Here is a 17,442-nt window from a genome sequence, read left to right on the forward strand (position 1 = left end):
GAGAAACAATGATTGGAAGCTATTAATCTAGCTAATAATAACCTCAGGTGCACATTCCATCAGGAGACTATAACAAAAACTCATATGAGATGTTTTCTTTCCATCCTCAAGGGTCAATAAAATATTCCCATCTTATTTTCCTCTTTGTTGGAATGAGCTGTGGTAGTAGTTTTCTGCGCAGACTATGTCCTGAGATCTTGGGAATAGTGTCCACTACCTTGTATCAACACTACAATAGTCCCATCCACAACCCTATTATTCATAGATGTTAACAAATTTTCTGCCACCTGCAGAGTAATGATCATGCACATTATCATGGTGGCCAAGCTGATAATCCCCAGACTTTGGAAAGAACCTTTATGTCCAAATTGAGGAGGTAGTTAGCCCGGTAAATATCAGCTGTACTTGCAAGAAGGCAATTTAATAATGTAAATACCGTACGCGAAGTTTAGAAAAGATTGGGAAATCTGGCTCACGTGCCTTCATTGCCAAGAGTAAATGCTATTTAGCTAGTCTATCTCAGGTTTTGTATTTCAGGTTCATGTATTTTGGTTATTGGTTGTACTTCTGGATGTACACATATAAACATTCTGTTTTTACCCTTTATGGAAATATGGTGCCTACCCTAATTTAGGTTGTGATGTAGAGCAGACTTTACTTCTCCACAGAGCCGTGAACACTCAGATTAAGCTTACCTTCTACACCATATTACCATAATTGTATGCTCTGTACTATATGTGGTTGGGAAGTAGGAGTTCTCCAAACGGAGACTGACAATTAAGGATGACTTGTAAGCTTATAGAGACTTATAGCCATGGATGCTCCACTAGGGGATGCTGGGAAAACATGCAAATTAGTTTTCTAGGATAGGAAAAGGAAAACCACACCTCTTTTATCAACCTTGTAAGGTAGCTCCCTTTACATTAAGCATGACCTTAGGGAAACCTTATGACATGATGCAGGATTAAAACCAAACCAGTATACCTATTCCAGAAGGAACAGACTCCCAACTGTAGACAGTGCAGTTTCGACTGGTTGGGTCTCCTCATTACAGCGTAGGGAGCTGGTTTGGCTGAGTGAGAGGTTTCTTACTAGGGCATTGAATCTGTCCTTGTATGCACATCTTCATTATATGATTGTATGTTATAACATTTTTTTTAATTGTACAGTATAAAAGAACAACAACCACAAGCCTAAATAAAGCACAACAAATTAATCAGAACTAAAAAAGGAAAACTCCTCTAGTGTATATGACTGTATAAAAATCTAAATCTCAACAGAGCACTGTTCTTAAGATTGCTTTCTAAGATAGAGAACAAATCAGATCTAACTGCACCATATTCTCTTTTTTACATAGAGAACATGTATTGGTAATAGTCCTCAACCCAAAAGCAAACCACATACTTACCATCTTGTTTCTGCACTTCAACCCTTTTTTTCTTGAGATGTTTCAGCATTCCTCTTAGATCAGTGATACCATGCTGAAAGGCAATTTTTTCATATTCGTTTGGTTTGGCATTTCTTAATATTTCCAAGACATGTGGAGGGATGTTTGCCATGGGGTCATCATCATCTTTTTTTTTCTCAACTTTTTTCTCAACTTTTTCTTTTTTCTCTCTCTCACTTAAATAAACGGAGAAAAGACAACATTCAGAAAACTGAAAATAAATTATTTCTAATACTGAAAAAAATGTGGTTAAGAAAAAATCAAAGAAAATAACGTGCACCCTGATAAAATAAAAATGTAATAGAAATTGTTGAAAATCAGCAGACACCAGCACTGGTCAACTTATGTGGAAGAACGTTTCTACTCATATAGCTGTCAAGAAATGACGTGTTTTGGGGACACTCCCTTCTTCAGATAACAAGATAGCAGATGTCCTGATACTTGATGAAGGGGTCTTCCCAGAAAGACATAATTTCTACTCTGCAATATCAGTAAAATCTTTGTACTACATGACCTAATTTGTGCTAGTGCCGGGTGATATTTTGTACAGTTTTTATTACTTCCTTGCACTACCGCCTACAGCACCTTTGGTTTATCGCAGTTATGAAACTATAGACCCCTACAGCTGTTCTCATAAACGGATATTCTTCTTACTATAACTGATCATAAAATGGGTCTTGCACTAATGCTGGCTTGGTTAATCTAAGTGCAATTGTAGTGGTAGTAGTGGTCCATACATGTACTATTATATACGCAACATTCACAAAACACATATATGGTCCTGGTTCACAAAAGCAAGAGACATGGTTTTTTTAACTGCAATTTTCTTTGGTTAACAAAAGTTCCTACAAACAGTAGTCCCATTTATGATATATTTCATATTCTCTAGTCATAGTCATATTTTATATTATCCTCATTAAAAACTGGGTCATAGTGGACTCATAGCACCACTCTGGCACTTTTGTTTGAGGTTTCTCAAATGTTTTCTAATAAAAAGGTCACGGTCACAGGCCCAGATTCACAAATTATTCCAGGTAGGGTGCTCATGAGTTGGGCCGCTCTGAAACAGCGGAGGATGCAACACTGTTCCCCAGAATACAGCTTTCCCCTGTATATCACTATTGAGTAAATTAGCTGTCCAGGGCTCATGCCTCCAGAGATGGCTAGGAACTCATCCAAAGGTGGGTCTAATTCTTACTATAGAACAAATGTAGCTGCTTTTACTGTATTTATATGTATGTGTAAAAGTTAATGTACAAGTATTAATACTACTACTTTTACATTACATACTCCTGTAACAAATATACAAATATCATGTATAGCTTGGGAATATTTTATGGACAGAAATTGACAATTGCACTTGAGTTTACAATCTGCTGTTTGTAATTTATGCTGCAGATTTCCTCTGAAAATGCCACTCCTCTTATAACACATGCAGATTTGCCACTTATTTGTATCTATATTCTGCTGTGGATTTCACATCTCTTGATAAGAGAAGGTAAATCTGCTGCAGATTCAAAGCAGAATATCAACATGCCACAGTGCTATTCATGTCTCAGTAACTATTCATACATTCTGGGCGTTTGATGCATTATGCAGTAAACACCTACCGCTAAAATCCACTATCGGTTCTGGCACTGATCTAAATATTGGCTTCAAGCGCTGGCCTCTACGAAGTCATCTAGGGGCCGGCAACTGGGACCCGAAGGCTGCAAACTAAGGCACCTTTGTTACAGTCTGCCAGAGGCAGACTTTTTCAAGTTGAGGTTCAGCTGAACTCGAACTTTGTCGGGTTCGCTCATCACTACTCTTAAATACAACATGTTAACTTCACTGGCATATTTATTTTTAGTCCTGTCTTATTTCTCCTAAAATTTTAAAGAAAAATTGACACATGATACATATTGGGGAAAGAGTACTAAGGCTCACCAATATGTTTGGACAGTAACTGTGTAAAGAGCCTAAAACCTTTGACAAGGGGATGGTGACATCTAGCTGCCAGTTAATTCACAAAATTTTGGAAGGGATAACAGACGTACAGCCTAACACAAAATTTTGATCTAAGAGAATAAGTATTTACTAAACAGACATGTTGAAAAAATTGAAAGGTCCCCTGTAATATCTTTATCTCAGAGAATTATTTTTAGATAAAATATACTTGAATTAATATAAAAGCACTTTGTTAAAACTGTCTCTAAGTTATCCTTGGAGAGAAAGAATATAACATTATAATATTATATAAGATTGTCCAACCCTCTCAGTTGCAGGAACCTATGCAGAACTCCCATTAAAAAAATTACTGTTTTGTTAGCAAATCAGTTGGGGAATTCCCACATGGGTATGGAAAAGCATGGAAGGTAGATAATTACTAAGCTCTTCTTTTCAATGCAAGGAAATATGGTTTTCTGTTATAGAAAAAACATGTTTTCCTTACATATTATTTTACAGTAGAGTAAGTTTGATATTAATCTTATTTGAGGTATTTGAGTATAATACAATTCCTTTCTATATCAGTATCATATGTGGTACATGATAAAATGAATACATAAAACTATATGGTTACGTTTTCTTGAGGAGAGCACTGAAATCAAGTTCCCCGGCATCTTGTGCTCGTCTTCCATCTCCACTGGCTCTAAAAATATAGAAATCAAAAGAAAGAAAATATCAGTCGTAAAAAGAAGCAGTCAATGCTGAGAAAAATAAAGGGAACACTAAATAAATGAATGAATTAAATATTCAGGAGAAACCCAGGGCCCGCTGCACTTGCATATGGTCTCACAGTGGGTCTGAGGATTTTATTCCAGTCACTGATGGCAGTCAGGGTTCCTCACACCATTACTTATCCCCTGCCAAGTATATTGCAGGCCACAGAACATTCTCCATGTCATCTCCACTTACTTTCATCCTTGAAGAGCATAGGGCACCAATGTTGAATCTAACAATATGGGTGCTCTCTGGCAAATGCCAATCACCCTGTATGGTGTTAGTTTCTAAGCAAAACACCACCGTGTGGATGACGGCTGTCATACCATCCTGATAGAGTATGTTTCTGAAAGTTTGACACATGGATATAAGTGGCCAGCTGGAGGTCAAGAAGAGAAGTTGATTTCACAAAAATGTCATTAACTTGGAGTAACATTGTTGTTTAAGTGTTCCCTTTACTGAGAGGAATACTTGGGACATGTAAGATTCGTGTAAGAGTAAGATAGAAACTTACGTCCTCTTGAAGGCTTTCAAAATGTTACCATCATCGCCAGCATCTGCAATAAAAGGTAGGTTTCTTATTTTTAAAAATTGCATAGTACAATTGCTCCCGAGGTGGCCATTGCAGACACCAGGCCATGTGATATATAAAGAGAATCAGTATGCAATAAGTGTTATATTCCAATATTCTCTGATGAATAACATAATTACAGAATATATGTCTTTATTACAGTACATACAGATGGATGAATAGTTAATTTTGCTGTAAAAAAATGTAAATGATAAAAAATTTAATAAAATAGTGTAAAAATTGTTTCATCAAATCCATAAATGTCTACAGTGCCAGTACGCTCATTGTTCAGTTTATCAGGTGAACTTTTCAAAGCCAAAAGCAGATGTGAATAATAATAGGTTAGAACATATCATTAACCCCTTACCGCTGAATCCACTTTTCACCTTCCTAGCACGGCCCATTTTTTCAAATCTGAGATGTCACTATGAGTGGTTATAACTTTGGAACGTTTTTTTTTCGTGTCACTTTGTACTTCATGTTAGTTGAAAAATTTTGGTGGTATGTTTTGCGTTTATTTATAAAAAAAATGGATATTTGGTGAAAATTTGGAAAAATTCTTGATTTTCTAAATTCAAAATGTTCTACTTTTTCCAAACAGATTCATAACAGCAAAAAAACTTGATAGCTAACAGTAAAGGACATCTACCACCAGGATGAAGGATTGTAAACCAAGCACACTGACAAAATGGTTAGTGCCCTTCTGGCAGGATCCACTCTTATTTCTAAAAATAAATAAGCCTGAGGGGCTCCAGGCTCCATTAACACCTATGGCGTCTGGAGCTCCTTTGGCTCATTTACATAAGTTTAAAAGTTTTTTTTTTTAAACAGAGAAAAAGAAGCTAAAACTTCAGATCCTGGCAGAGGATGTCACCAGTATGTCAGTATGCTTGGTTTACAACCATTCATCCTGGTGGTAGATGTACTTTAACTAAATGTCTGCTTTATGTTGACATGTTTTGTATGCATCCTCTCATATTTGTAGGATGTTATGGGGCTTTGAACTTTAGGTGTGATTTTTCACATTTTTATAAAATACACATTGGGGCAGATTTACTTACCCGGCCCATTCGCGATCCAGCGGCACGTTCTCTGCGCTGGATTCGGGTCCGGACGGGTTTTATTAAGGTAGTTCCTCCGCCATCCACCAGGTGGCGCTGCTGCGCTGAAGAGCATCGGAATGCACTGAAATACACCGAGCCAGGCCGAGTGAAGGTAAGTGCAATTTTCGTGACACATCTTTTTTTAAAGATCCGTCGGGTTTTCGTTCGGTCACGCCCCCCGATTTCCGTCACGTGCATGCTGGCACCGATGCGCCACAATTCGATCGCGTGCGACAAAATCCCGGGGCAATTCAGGGGAAATCGGCGTAAATCGGAAAAATTCAGGTAATCGGGCCCTTAGTAAATGATCCCCATTTTTATATATTATTATAATCATGCTATTGGGGGACCTGCTCAGATTTCAACTCACTTGAAAGTAAAACCCCATAAATTACACTGTTATAGAAACTACAACCCTCAATGTATGTAAAACAACTTTTAGGAAGTTTGTTAACCCTTTATTTGTTTTAAAGTGGATAAAACAAAATCGGATGCATTTTTGGAATTTAAATTTTTTGGCTAAATGAATGTGTTTTTCATAAAATGTACACATTCTCAGCGGATAAAATACCAAAACGCTCCACAATGTTTGATACCCAATTTCAGCATAGATCTAGAAAACCGGGAGCAAGGGGAGGCTTGTACCCGGGGGGCATGCATAAATTAAAGTCTGGGGAAGAGGAGAAGCGTTCGGGCACTGTCAGCCTGAGCACCTCCAGCACTTTTACAAAGCTCATATTTTGTTAATAAAGAGGCAAGAAAATGATTCAAAAACAGTCCTCCCACCCCCTAGACTCAAAAGTAATCTGGTTACAGGTGTCCTTTAAGTAGTTAAAAACATATTGGTATTCTTACATTCAAAGTTGGTAAGCCTTATTACAGATCTTTTTCTATGTTTTTTAACGACTGCAACCATTTTTGTCTCTTTAACCTTCTTTTTATGTGAAATGTCATTTATTATGTAAACAGACTGTGCTGCGGGTTGCTGGGTACTATAAAAAGATGAGGCCCAACAGACGTGTACCAAGAAGCAAAAACATAAAAACTGTATGGGAGATTTATCAGTGATTCTATGCCAGTTTTTGTCACAGAAGCACTGAAATAATCACAATTTCTTGTGCACTGTACACAGGGTTTTACACAAAACTACAAAGGGCAGAACACTGCATAGTTACTGAAGGCCCACAACCAACCAACAGATTAATCTATCATGACAGGGGGGACGAGACTTGAGATACGGCAAATGATAAATTCCCCCCCATACAATTTAAAACTTGTATGGAAAGTGAGTCCCGTTCACATGATGTGTTTGAATTGCTTTGGAAATTTAAGCGAGGAGGATCTTCTCCCTATCGCAGATGCAGTTAGATATGAACGCTTGCTATTGGGAATGAGCAGAAAGTGTTTTTCATTGTTTACTGGCAATGAGTGAGTGACAAGAAGGGAGAGTGAGTGACAGAGAGATAGTCAGGGAACGTGAGTGAGAAACAGAGAGACAGGTACAGAGAGTGAAAGACAGAGAGAGAAAGGCAGAGAGAGAGATTATGAGAGGCAGGTAGGGAGAGTCAGCTAGATCTGAACGCTTGCTGTCGGGAATGAGCAGAAAGTGTTTTTATTGTTTACCGGCAATAAACGTATTCCATGTTCCTGATGGCAAGTGTTTAGGTCTTTACTCATCTACAGGGACAAGCTCCTCCTCACTGTGTTTCTAAACACATTTCAAATACAACATGTGGACGTGGCCACAAGCTGCTTTCATAGCATGTTGAGCCTCTTAGAGTTACAAATATATCACTGACCTATTTGGTAGTACTATTTCTATGTTTTGTTACCTTCAACTGCAACGGTAAAGGTGCAGTTTTCACGGTTGTCTGGAGAGCTTACTTCACATCTGTAAGCACCATTATCAGCTTTAACTGCTTTGAAAACCTTCAGTCCAAAATGGTATAGCTGTAGAAAAAAAGAATGTAGTATTATTTACAACCTGGGACTGGTCCAGAACAGTCTTAACCAAATAGTTAGTTTTGTTCCTGACATTGTTCTGCTGTACCACAGCTGTACTTATAGTTACTGAATGGGATGGAAGGAGGATAAAATAGCCCTAAAAAGGATAAAAATAGAACATTTTCACTGAGACCCAACCATCATTCAAACAACAATGCTTAAAGGAAACCTTCCTCTACATTTATCTAATGTATATAAAATGAGTGTATGTGTGTATGTATGTATGTATGTCCGCTAAGGGAATCTGTACCGTCGTGTTTACAATCACCAAATTTTGCACAGCTGCTCTCTGTGACGCAGGGAGAATGTCATAGACTCGGTTTTGAACCAAAATCTTCAACCCACGCTTTCCAAAATACACATATTACCCACCATATACAGTAGCCATTGATTGGTTACTATAAGCAATGAGCATAAGACAGTTTATGTGTGAGGTAAGATGGATAGGGATAGAGACAGAGAGACATGTAGAGAGAGTGAGACAGAGAGAGACAGGCAGAGAGAGAGAATGAAAGACAGGCAGGAAGAGTGAGTGACAAAGAGACAGTCAAGGAGAGTAAGTGAGAGACAGGGAGACAGCCAGGGAGAGTGAAAGAGAGACTGGCAGGGAAAGTGAGTGACAGAGAGACAGTCAGGGAGAGTGAGTGACAGAGAGACAGTCAGGGAGAGTGCGTAACAGAGAGACAGTCAGGGAAAGTGAGTGAGTGACCGAGAGACAGTCAGGGAGAGTGAGTGACAGAGAGACAGTCAGGGAAAGTGAGTGAGTGACAGAGAGACAGTCAGGGAAAGTGAGTGAGTGACAGAGAGACAGTCAGGGAGAGTGAGTGACAGAGAGACAGTTAGGGAGAGTGAGGGACAGAAAGGAAGAGTGAGTGACAAAGAGACCGTCTATATTACTTAATTGGTGGAATCTGTATATAAGTTATATAAATCTGTATATTAGTAAATTCAGTCAGGCTGAAAATAAATAAGAAGGGGCTGTATATAAATTCATTAATAGATTTATTTTTTAAGGTAGCACTCCATAAAAAATAATTAAAGGGTTGTATATAAAGTAAAGTAGAAGGGGGTGTATATATATTAATAATAATAATATATTAATTAAATAATTAGGGGAGCTTTACGACGGGTGGCATATATTGATTAACGGATATAATATGTTATTGAGGCTGCATTCACATGGTGCATTTGTACTCTATTTTGACATGTATGCATTTTGTAAGTAGCAACATGTATTTTGTTTTGTTAATGTTTAAAACTAATATTCAAAGGCACAACACAAGTTATTATTTATAAAAATAACTTTTACTTCTGTATTGGTGCAATATGATTGTTCTAGGTTTAAAAACACAATGTGCAGTGGGTTTGGAAATTATTCAGATCCCTTTAAATTGTTCACTCTTTATTTCATTGCAGCCAGTTGGTAAAAAAAAAAACGTTTTTTTTTTGCTCATTAATGTACACTCTACATCCCATCTTGACAGAAAAATACAGAAATGTAGATATTTTTTTCTAATTCATTAAACAAGAAAACCTGAAATATCACATGGTCACAAGTATTCGGCCCCATTGATCAGTATTGAGTAGAAGCAGCTTATCAGCTATTACAGCCATGAATCTTCATGGTAATGATGCATCAAGTTTTTCACACCTGGATTTGAGGATCCTCTTCCTTGCAGATCCTCTCCAGTTTCCTCAGGTTGGGTAGTGAATGTTGGTAGACGCCATTTTCTAGTCTGTCCAGAGATGCTCAATTGGGTTTAGGTCAGATTTCTGGCTGGGTCAGTCAAGAATGATCACAGAGTTGATGTGAAGCCACTGCTTTATTATTTCAGCTGTGTACTTAGGGTCGTTGTCTTGTTAGAAAGTGAACCTTCCCCCAAGACTTCCAGGGACAGACAGTAGGTGTTCTCCTTAAGGAGACAATGCCAATTAAGGCCACCTTGAAGGCGTGTGGAGACTTAAAGCCATAATGCTCCACCAGGGAATTCTGGGAAAAATGCAAATAAGTTTTCCAAGGTGTTAAATGGAAAACAATACCTCCTTTTGCTACCTTGAAAGGCAGCCCCCTTAACATCAAGTATGACTTACAAGAAGTCTAAAAATATGATGTGGGATTAAGCCAAACCAGTATATACGAGTAAACCCCCTTATGGAATAGATATACTGGTTTGGCTTAATCCCACATCATATTTTTAGACTTCTTGTAAGTCATACTTGATGTTAAGGGGGCTGCCTTTCAAGGTAGCAAAAGGAGGTATTGTTTTCCATTTAACACCTTGGAAAACTTATTTGCATTTTTCCAAGACGTCCAGAGAACTCTGGAAGAAGTTTTCATCCAGGATATATCTCTGCACATGACTGCAATTATCTTTCCTTCAATTACTGAAAAACACCCCCTTAGCATGCTGCCACCAACATGTTTCACTGTTGGGATTGTATTTGGCAGGTGATGAGCAGTGCCTGGTTTTCCCCACACATAATGGCTAGAACTAACACGAAAACCCCATGTGATATATTAGGAAGGCTCTTGAATAAAAGCTGACTTGAATAAAAGCCTAGTATACTGACTACTGACTTGAATAAAAGTCTAGTATAAAGCCTGCCAGCTGACGCCCCCAATATATAATCAGAAGCTCCTTGTGCCCTGTATATAGAAAGCTAGCTCTTACCCCAGTATGCAACCAGTCCTTTGTCCCCACTATATGTCCAGCAATCCCTGCCGCCAGTATATAGCCTGCAGCCTCTGCCCCCCAAATATATAATCTGCAGCCCCTGCCCCCCATTATATAGCCTGCAACCACTGCCCCCAGGATATACCCTGCAGCTCCTGCCCATAGTATATAGCCTGTAGCCCCTGCCCTCGGTATATAGCCTGCAGCCCCTGGCCACAGTATATAAACCCTGCAACCCCTGTCCCCAGTATATAGCCTGCAGCCCCTGCCCCCAATATATGAACCCTGCAGCCCCCTCCCCCAATATATAGCCTGCAGCCTCTGCCCCCCAGTATATAGCCTGCAGCCCCCTGTTCCCAATATACAGTCTGCAGCCCCTCCCACAGGAATGCCCAGCCTATAAGCAAAAAACAAAATGTGTACTCACCTTCTAACGTCCCCCTGGCAGGTCATCTTCTTTCCATGGATGTTCTGGCTTCAGCTCTGTGTCTCCCTGCAGTGCCATAGTTAGCATCATGACGTCAGCCGCTTGCTAACATTATAGTGTGTGCGTCGACAACGGCGTCTGGACGCGAGTACACAGTTTTTTTCATAGACTCAAATATACTGAGGTAGGTTTTATCAACACATTTTTTGTGCTGAAAAACTCAGCTTATACTTGTGTATATACAGTATATGTAAAAATTAATTAGGGGGTGTTGTATGTTATAATTTAAAGAGAACCCGTCATGCAAAATAACCCCCCTAAACTAAATAGATTTTCATAAACTGCCATTAGAGAGCATTGCCTCTATCCCTTCATTGTCCCTCTACATGCCTGTAACCCTAAGCAATGAGGCCCTAAAGCTGTATGCAAATGACCTGTGAAATGTCCAATGAAGCATTAGTATATTCAAGCTGTCCACCTTATTCATGAGTGGGAGGCACAGCCACACCCCCAGTGCTTGACTGACAGCCTGTATAATGATGTGAGGCTGTATAAGGATGTGCTTCCTGGTGCTGATGGCCACGCCCCCTGCAGCCTGTGTGTGCATGTGTGTGTGTATAGGAGAGATTCAACAGCTCCAGGCAGCCATGTTACAGCAGAACATGTAAGATTCATGTGTAGCTGATGCCTGTGTCTCTCACCTGTATATTAGGAGGATGCAGCATGTCAGCAGATGCAGCACACACACTAGCCATGCTTTACTATACATTACACACAGACATGAGCAGGGGGAGGAGAGGGGAGGGGTAACAGGGGTGACATCACTGCCTCTGACCAGCCTCATTTACATAATAAAAAATAGATGATTTTACAATGAATAATGTATGAAATAACTAGATAAAGGCTGGGATGGATCCTTGTGAGGTGCTCCAACAGGTAGTAGTGATAGGACAAGTGACACAGACCTGATGACAGGTGTCCTTTAAGGAGATCTAGTGTATATACTAACCATGGGTGTTGTGAATAACATATTTTTTCTGGGGGCTGCATGCAGGATAATGAATTTCTAAAGCACTGTACAATAAGATAATTTATGCCAGAGGACTCTAGTATTATAATCCATTAGGAGGACACGACGGTGGATGTTCTATATGTGTGTGTGTGTGTGGGGGGTAATGGTCAGTATAGTTTTAGGAACGCAGTGTTGTTATCCAGATGACATTATACTGCATGTGATTTGTGGTATTTTTACCGGTGTAATGTGGAAATGTGTTGTGCAGAAATGAAGATATCTGTTGGTGAATTCAACTGTGATAAACCATGTGGATGGAAGAAGAAATAATGAACAAGGTACTAGATGCCACAGACTAATTAATAATAAAATTATGTATACATTATAGGGGGTACAGTATGTATTTTTCATTATAGATGGCACTGTATGTATTATATCATTAAAGGGGCATAACTGTATGTATTAATTATAGGGGGTACAGTATGTATTTTTCATTATAGATGGCACTGTATGTATTCATTATAGGGGGGCTTTGAATGTAATGTACTAATTCATTATTATAGGGGCAAAGTATGTATTCATTATAGGGGGCACTGTATGGCCATCTGTCCAGCATCAGACCTGTTGATAAATAATTTTAAGACTGTCTTTTCTAAATTTAACCAAAATCTTAGAAAATTTTTAGAAGTGTGTCCATCTGTTTTATTCTGCTTGTGAAGAAGATTTACTTTACCAAAGTAATTGCTCATTTTATATATTGTGCCTCCTCCCAAGGAATAAACTAATCAAGCATTTTTTCACCAGGTTACCTTGATGTGTAGATGTGTCTGCCAACATTACATCACTAAATCTCAAAATGATGATGATGATTGCCTTAACAAGCCTACACCACTAGAGGGTGCAAGATATACTCATATAGTTCTGCATGATAACGGGTTGAGTGTAGTATTCATAACCAGAGATGTAATTATAGAGGTAGGTGTGCACTTACAGTGTAATTTGCAGACACAATTCCCTTACTTGGGAAAACTGCACCTGGCTGTAAAGCTTTAAGACATGTTCTTCTTTTTTAATGTATTAAAACAATACAGTATATAACTGATTACACTGATTTAATTGTGTACACGCACATTGATACCAAATTGTAACTTTATCCTGGGATCAATACAATTACAGAGATACCAAATTTATAGAAGCTAATGGGGCACATTCACTTACCCGTCCGGAGGAGTTCACAGAAAGTGCATTGTCCGTATTTGTGCAAGGCTGCAATGTAATGTCTCAATTGCATTTTTTTTTAGCTTTTTGGGGGGGTGAATAAATGGGAAAAGATATGTTGCCTTTTTTTTCTTAATAAATTGAAAATTTTAAAAGGTTTGTTACTTTCATCCTTAAAACAGATGAACTTAAAGAGAACCTGTCACCAGATTTTACCCCGTTAAACTACTAGTAAATGTAATTTCTAGAATTCCCTCTTTTATGTTCAAGCTCAGTTCATTTACCCATACAAAAATGAGCAGAGCAGATCCATATTTTGCCTGAGATGAGTCAAGTGTAGAGGCTACACTTCTTTCATACTATGTTCGCTTTAATAGTACCTAGAAACAGAATTGGGGATACAGGCAGTGAAATACATGGTTGGAGATTTATAAAACAAATTGCCGCCTTTAACTCTGTAACTCTGGTTCTGTAGATCAAAAAACCACAAGCCTGTGATCTGAAAGTTAAGATTCATCTAAAACATGTCTCTAAGCACTATAGAACTAAACACAGGGGTGTCTGAAGTGACACTCCCCCTGCAGCCTCTAAACTTAGGACTCTTCTCAGCTCATTTTTATATGACATTGGAGTACCCAAACCTCAAAGTCTGTTCAGGTTTGGGTACCGAACCTGAATCTGGACCTAAACCACAACTCCCGCTAGCGGTTGTTAACTGTTTAAATGCTGTTGGAAAAGTCACTAGCACAGTTTCAATTGTCATTTTGAGGAGGGTACGCTCTCTCCATGACGTAATGGGGAAGTGCAGATCCTCCCCAAAGTGGTGGCTCACAGTGCTGCATCAATTTAAATGCCATCAATTTAAACAAGCATTAAAGATGGTGTGTCGAGCCAGACCTGAATTTTGTGATTGGGGTGCACTCTGGCGGAATATCCTACTGGGTTTATGACAAAGCCTTTGCCATAAATTAGGTCCATCTTCCTGTCTGAAATGAAATTTATTACTCCTCATAACTGGCATAGATTTAACCCCTTAACACTCCACGCCATACATGTGCGACGCAGAGGTGTGGGGGGGTGTATGAAGAGGGCTCACGGGGCAATATGAAGCAAACCCCCACTGCTAATACCCACGGCTTGCTTGCACCGATTGCGGGTATTAACTCTTCCGATGGTGCCGCCATTTTGGTTCTGATCGTCGCTCCCCCAAACGTCATTGGGGGCGGCAATCGGTTGCCATGACAGCGTTGGGTCTTCATCAGACCCGAGGCTCCATGGTTTCTGCAGATTCATTACAATGAGCCATTAGCTCATACAGTAGTATTGCAGTATATGAGAGGAACGATCAGACCATCTAAGGTTAATGTACCCTAGAGCAGTGATTTTCAGCCTTTTTATACTTAGAAAATCCTGGGGCACACCAACAACCAAAATAGCACAAAATGACACTAAAACAGTCATAAAAGGCCCCCCTTTACTAATAAAAAACCCCTAGCGGCCACCCTTTACTAATAAAAACCTATAGCGGCCTCCCTTTACTAATTAAGAGCCCCTAGCGGCCTCCCTTTACTAATTAAAAGACCCTAGCGGCCTCCCTTTACTAATAAAGAGCCCCTAGCGGCCTCCCTTTACTAATTAAAAGACCCTAGCAGCCTCCTTTTACTAATTAAAAGACCCTAGCGGCCTCCCTTTACTAATTAAGAGCCCCTAGCGGCCTCCCTTTACTAATTAAGAGCCCCTAGCGGCCTCCCTTTGCTAATTAAGAGCCCCTAGCGGCCTCCCTTTACTAATTAAGAGCCCCTAGCGGCCTCCCTTTACTAATTAAGAGCCCCTAGCGGCCTCCCTTTACTAATTAAGAGCCCCTAGCGGCCTCCCTTTACTAATTAAAAGACCCTAGTGGCCTCCCTTTACTAATGAAAGGCCCTAGCGGCCTCCCTTTACTAATTAAGAGCCCTTAGCGGCTTCCCTTTACTAATTAAGAGCCCCTAGCAGCCTCCCTTTACTAATTAAGAGCCCCTAGCGGCCTCCCTTTACTAATTAAAAGACCCTAGTGGCCTCCCTTTACTAATGAAAGGCCCTAGCGGCCTCCCTTTACTAATTAAGAGCCCCTAGCGGCCTCCCTTTACTAATTAAGAGCCCCTAGCGGCCTCCCTTTACTAATTAAAAGACCCTAGGGGCCTCCCTTTACTAATTAAAAGACCCTAGCGGCCTCCCTTTACTAATTAAGAGCCCCTAGAGGCCTCCCTTTACTAATTAAAAGGCCCTAGAGGCCCCCCTTTACTAATGAAAAAGCCCTTGAGGCCCCCCTTTACTAATTAAAAAGCCCCAGCCTTCCTTTACTAATAAAAAAAGACCCTAGCTTCCTTCCCTATACATATAATAACCTTATATACTTACCCTTGATGTCTTCTTCCGCGTACCTTCACTCCTACTGGCGATCCGCCCACCTTCTGTAGCTCCTGCACCGCGCGCCTCTGGTCACGTGACTTACGCGACCTGACGTCAGGTCGCGTCAGTCACGTGACATGGGCCGCGCGGTGCAGGAGCTACAGGGCTTGTAGGTGCAGGGCTTGTCGGTAAGTATGGGGGCAGAAACACGGGGGCTCGGCGACACAGCTACACAGGGGCACCATAGTCCGGGGAACTTTCCCCGCGGCACACTCACCCGGTTGAAAATCACAGGTTGAAAATCACTGCCCTAGAGCAGTGGTGGCTAACCTATGGCACTGGTGCCAGAGGTGGCACTCAGAGCTCTTTCTCTGGGCACCCAGGCCATCACCAGAGAGGACTCCAGGTATCTTCCTGCAGTCCCAGACAGCCCAGGACTTCCTGTGCACAGAGCTATTTTAAAGTGACTGCGCTATCTGGGACTACTGGAGGAGTGGGACGATGTGCATGGATCTGGATTATCATTGTAGCTCCTGCTCCGGCCCTGACAATTCTTCCTGTTTATGGGACCCTGTAGGGAAGCTACAATGATCATCCATATTTCTACTATTTTCTGCTTTATTGGTGTCCATCAGGGGGCTGATATGAATGAAAGCTGTGACAGAGCAGAGAGTATAAATCGCTAATTACATTTCTGTGTTGACACTTTGCGATAAATTAGTGGGTCTTAGTTGTAGTTTGGGCACTTGGTCTCTAAAAGGTTCGCCATCACTGCCCTAGAGGGTCTAAAAAATTTTTTTTAAAGTTTCAAAAATAATTTAAAAAAGTAAAAAACCTAAAAGTTTAAATCACCTCCCTTTCCCTAGAACTGATATAAAACATAATAAACAGTAAAAATCTCAAACACGTTAGGTATTGTTGCGTCTCAAAATGCCAGATCTATCAATATAGCTAATTGCTGCCGGTGAACCCCATAACAGAAAATGGCGCCCAAATGTCTGAAATGTAACTTTTACACCATTTTACATCACATAAACAATGGAATAAAAAGTGATCAAAAAGTTGCACAGTCCTCAAAATGGTAGCAATTAAAGCGTTAGCTCATATTGCAAAAAATGACACCTCGCACAGCTCCGTTCCCCAAAGTATGAAAAAATTATTAGCATCAGAATATGTAAATTTTTTTTTCTTTTTCATACATATTCCTTTAACTTTTGAAAATGTATTAAAATGCAATAAAATCGGTATAAATTTGGTATCACCGCAATCGTACCGAACAAAATAATAAAGTAGAGGTGTTATTTGGAGTGCACAGTGAAAGTCGTAAAAACTGAGCCCACAAGAATGTGACACTAATGCGTTTTTTTTCCAATTTTCCACATTTGGAATTTTTTTCCAGCTTCCTAGTACACATTTCTGTAGGAGAAAAAGAGAAAAATGTACCTTTTTGGCTTCATCAAAATTTTCTTCAAACTTGTAGCGAGTGCCACTTTTGCTTCCCAGTTCCAGCCATTTTCCTTTAAACCATTTTACTACAGGTTTTGCAGTAAGCTGAGTACCATTTACAGTAATGTTCACAGAAAAATCTTTCCCTTTACAAAACAATGGAATAAATAGAATTTAAGAATTATTCAGACACAGGCCATGTCTCACATTATATAAGTTAAAGGGGTTGACGACTTTAACTCATGTTTTTTGTAATGTGTGTAAGGCTGCTTTCACACAGCCAAAGGCTTGTCCGGCCGTAGCACAGGCGAGCCTACAGTCGCCCAATGGAGAGGAGGAGGGTTGAGCGTTGCTCACCTATCCCCTCTCCATAGTGAAGAACAGCGCCTGGCTATAAACACGGTAATAGATAGAGCACGCTCTATCTTTCCCCATTCAGAGTACGTGT

The 17,442-nt window shown here is 39.9% G+C and overlaps 1 protein-coding gene across 4 annotated transcripts in view; it reads right to left on the bottom strand.

Annotated features, from left to right (window-relative positions):
• Nucleotides 1–17,442, bottom strand: part of LOC140135392 (myosin-binding protein C, fast-type-like) — an 89,827-nt gene that overhangs the window by 32,336 nt on the left and 40,049 nt on the right. For all 4 annotated transcript variants that reach the window (XM_072156868.1, XM_072156866.1, XM_072156864.1 and 1 more), the window contains 5 exons: nucleotides 16,992–17,140; nucleotides 7,657–7,774; nucleotides 4,665–4,707; nucleotides 4,011–4,079; nucleotides 1,409–1,623 (listed from right to left, as the gene is read on the bottom strand). In XM_072156868.1, the coding sequence (XP_072012969.1) occupies nucleotides 1,409–1,623; nucleotides 4,011–4,079; nucleotides 4,665–4,707; nucleotides 7,657–7,774; nucleotides 16,992–17,140 (594 nt within the window). The remainder of the gene's footprint in view (nucleotides 1–1,408; nucleotides 1,624–4,010; nucleotides 4,080–4,664; nucleotides 4,708–7,656; nucleotides 7,775–16,991; nucleotides 17,141–17,442) is intronic.

The sequence above is a fragment of the Engystomops pustulosus genome, chromosome 6, assembly GCF_040894005.1.
Source record: "Engystomops pustulosus chromosome 6, aEngPut4.maternal, whole genome shotgun sequence".
NCBI lineage: Eukaryota > Metazoa > Chordata > Amphibia > Anura > Leptodactylidae > Engystomops > Engystomops pustulosus.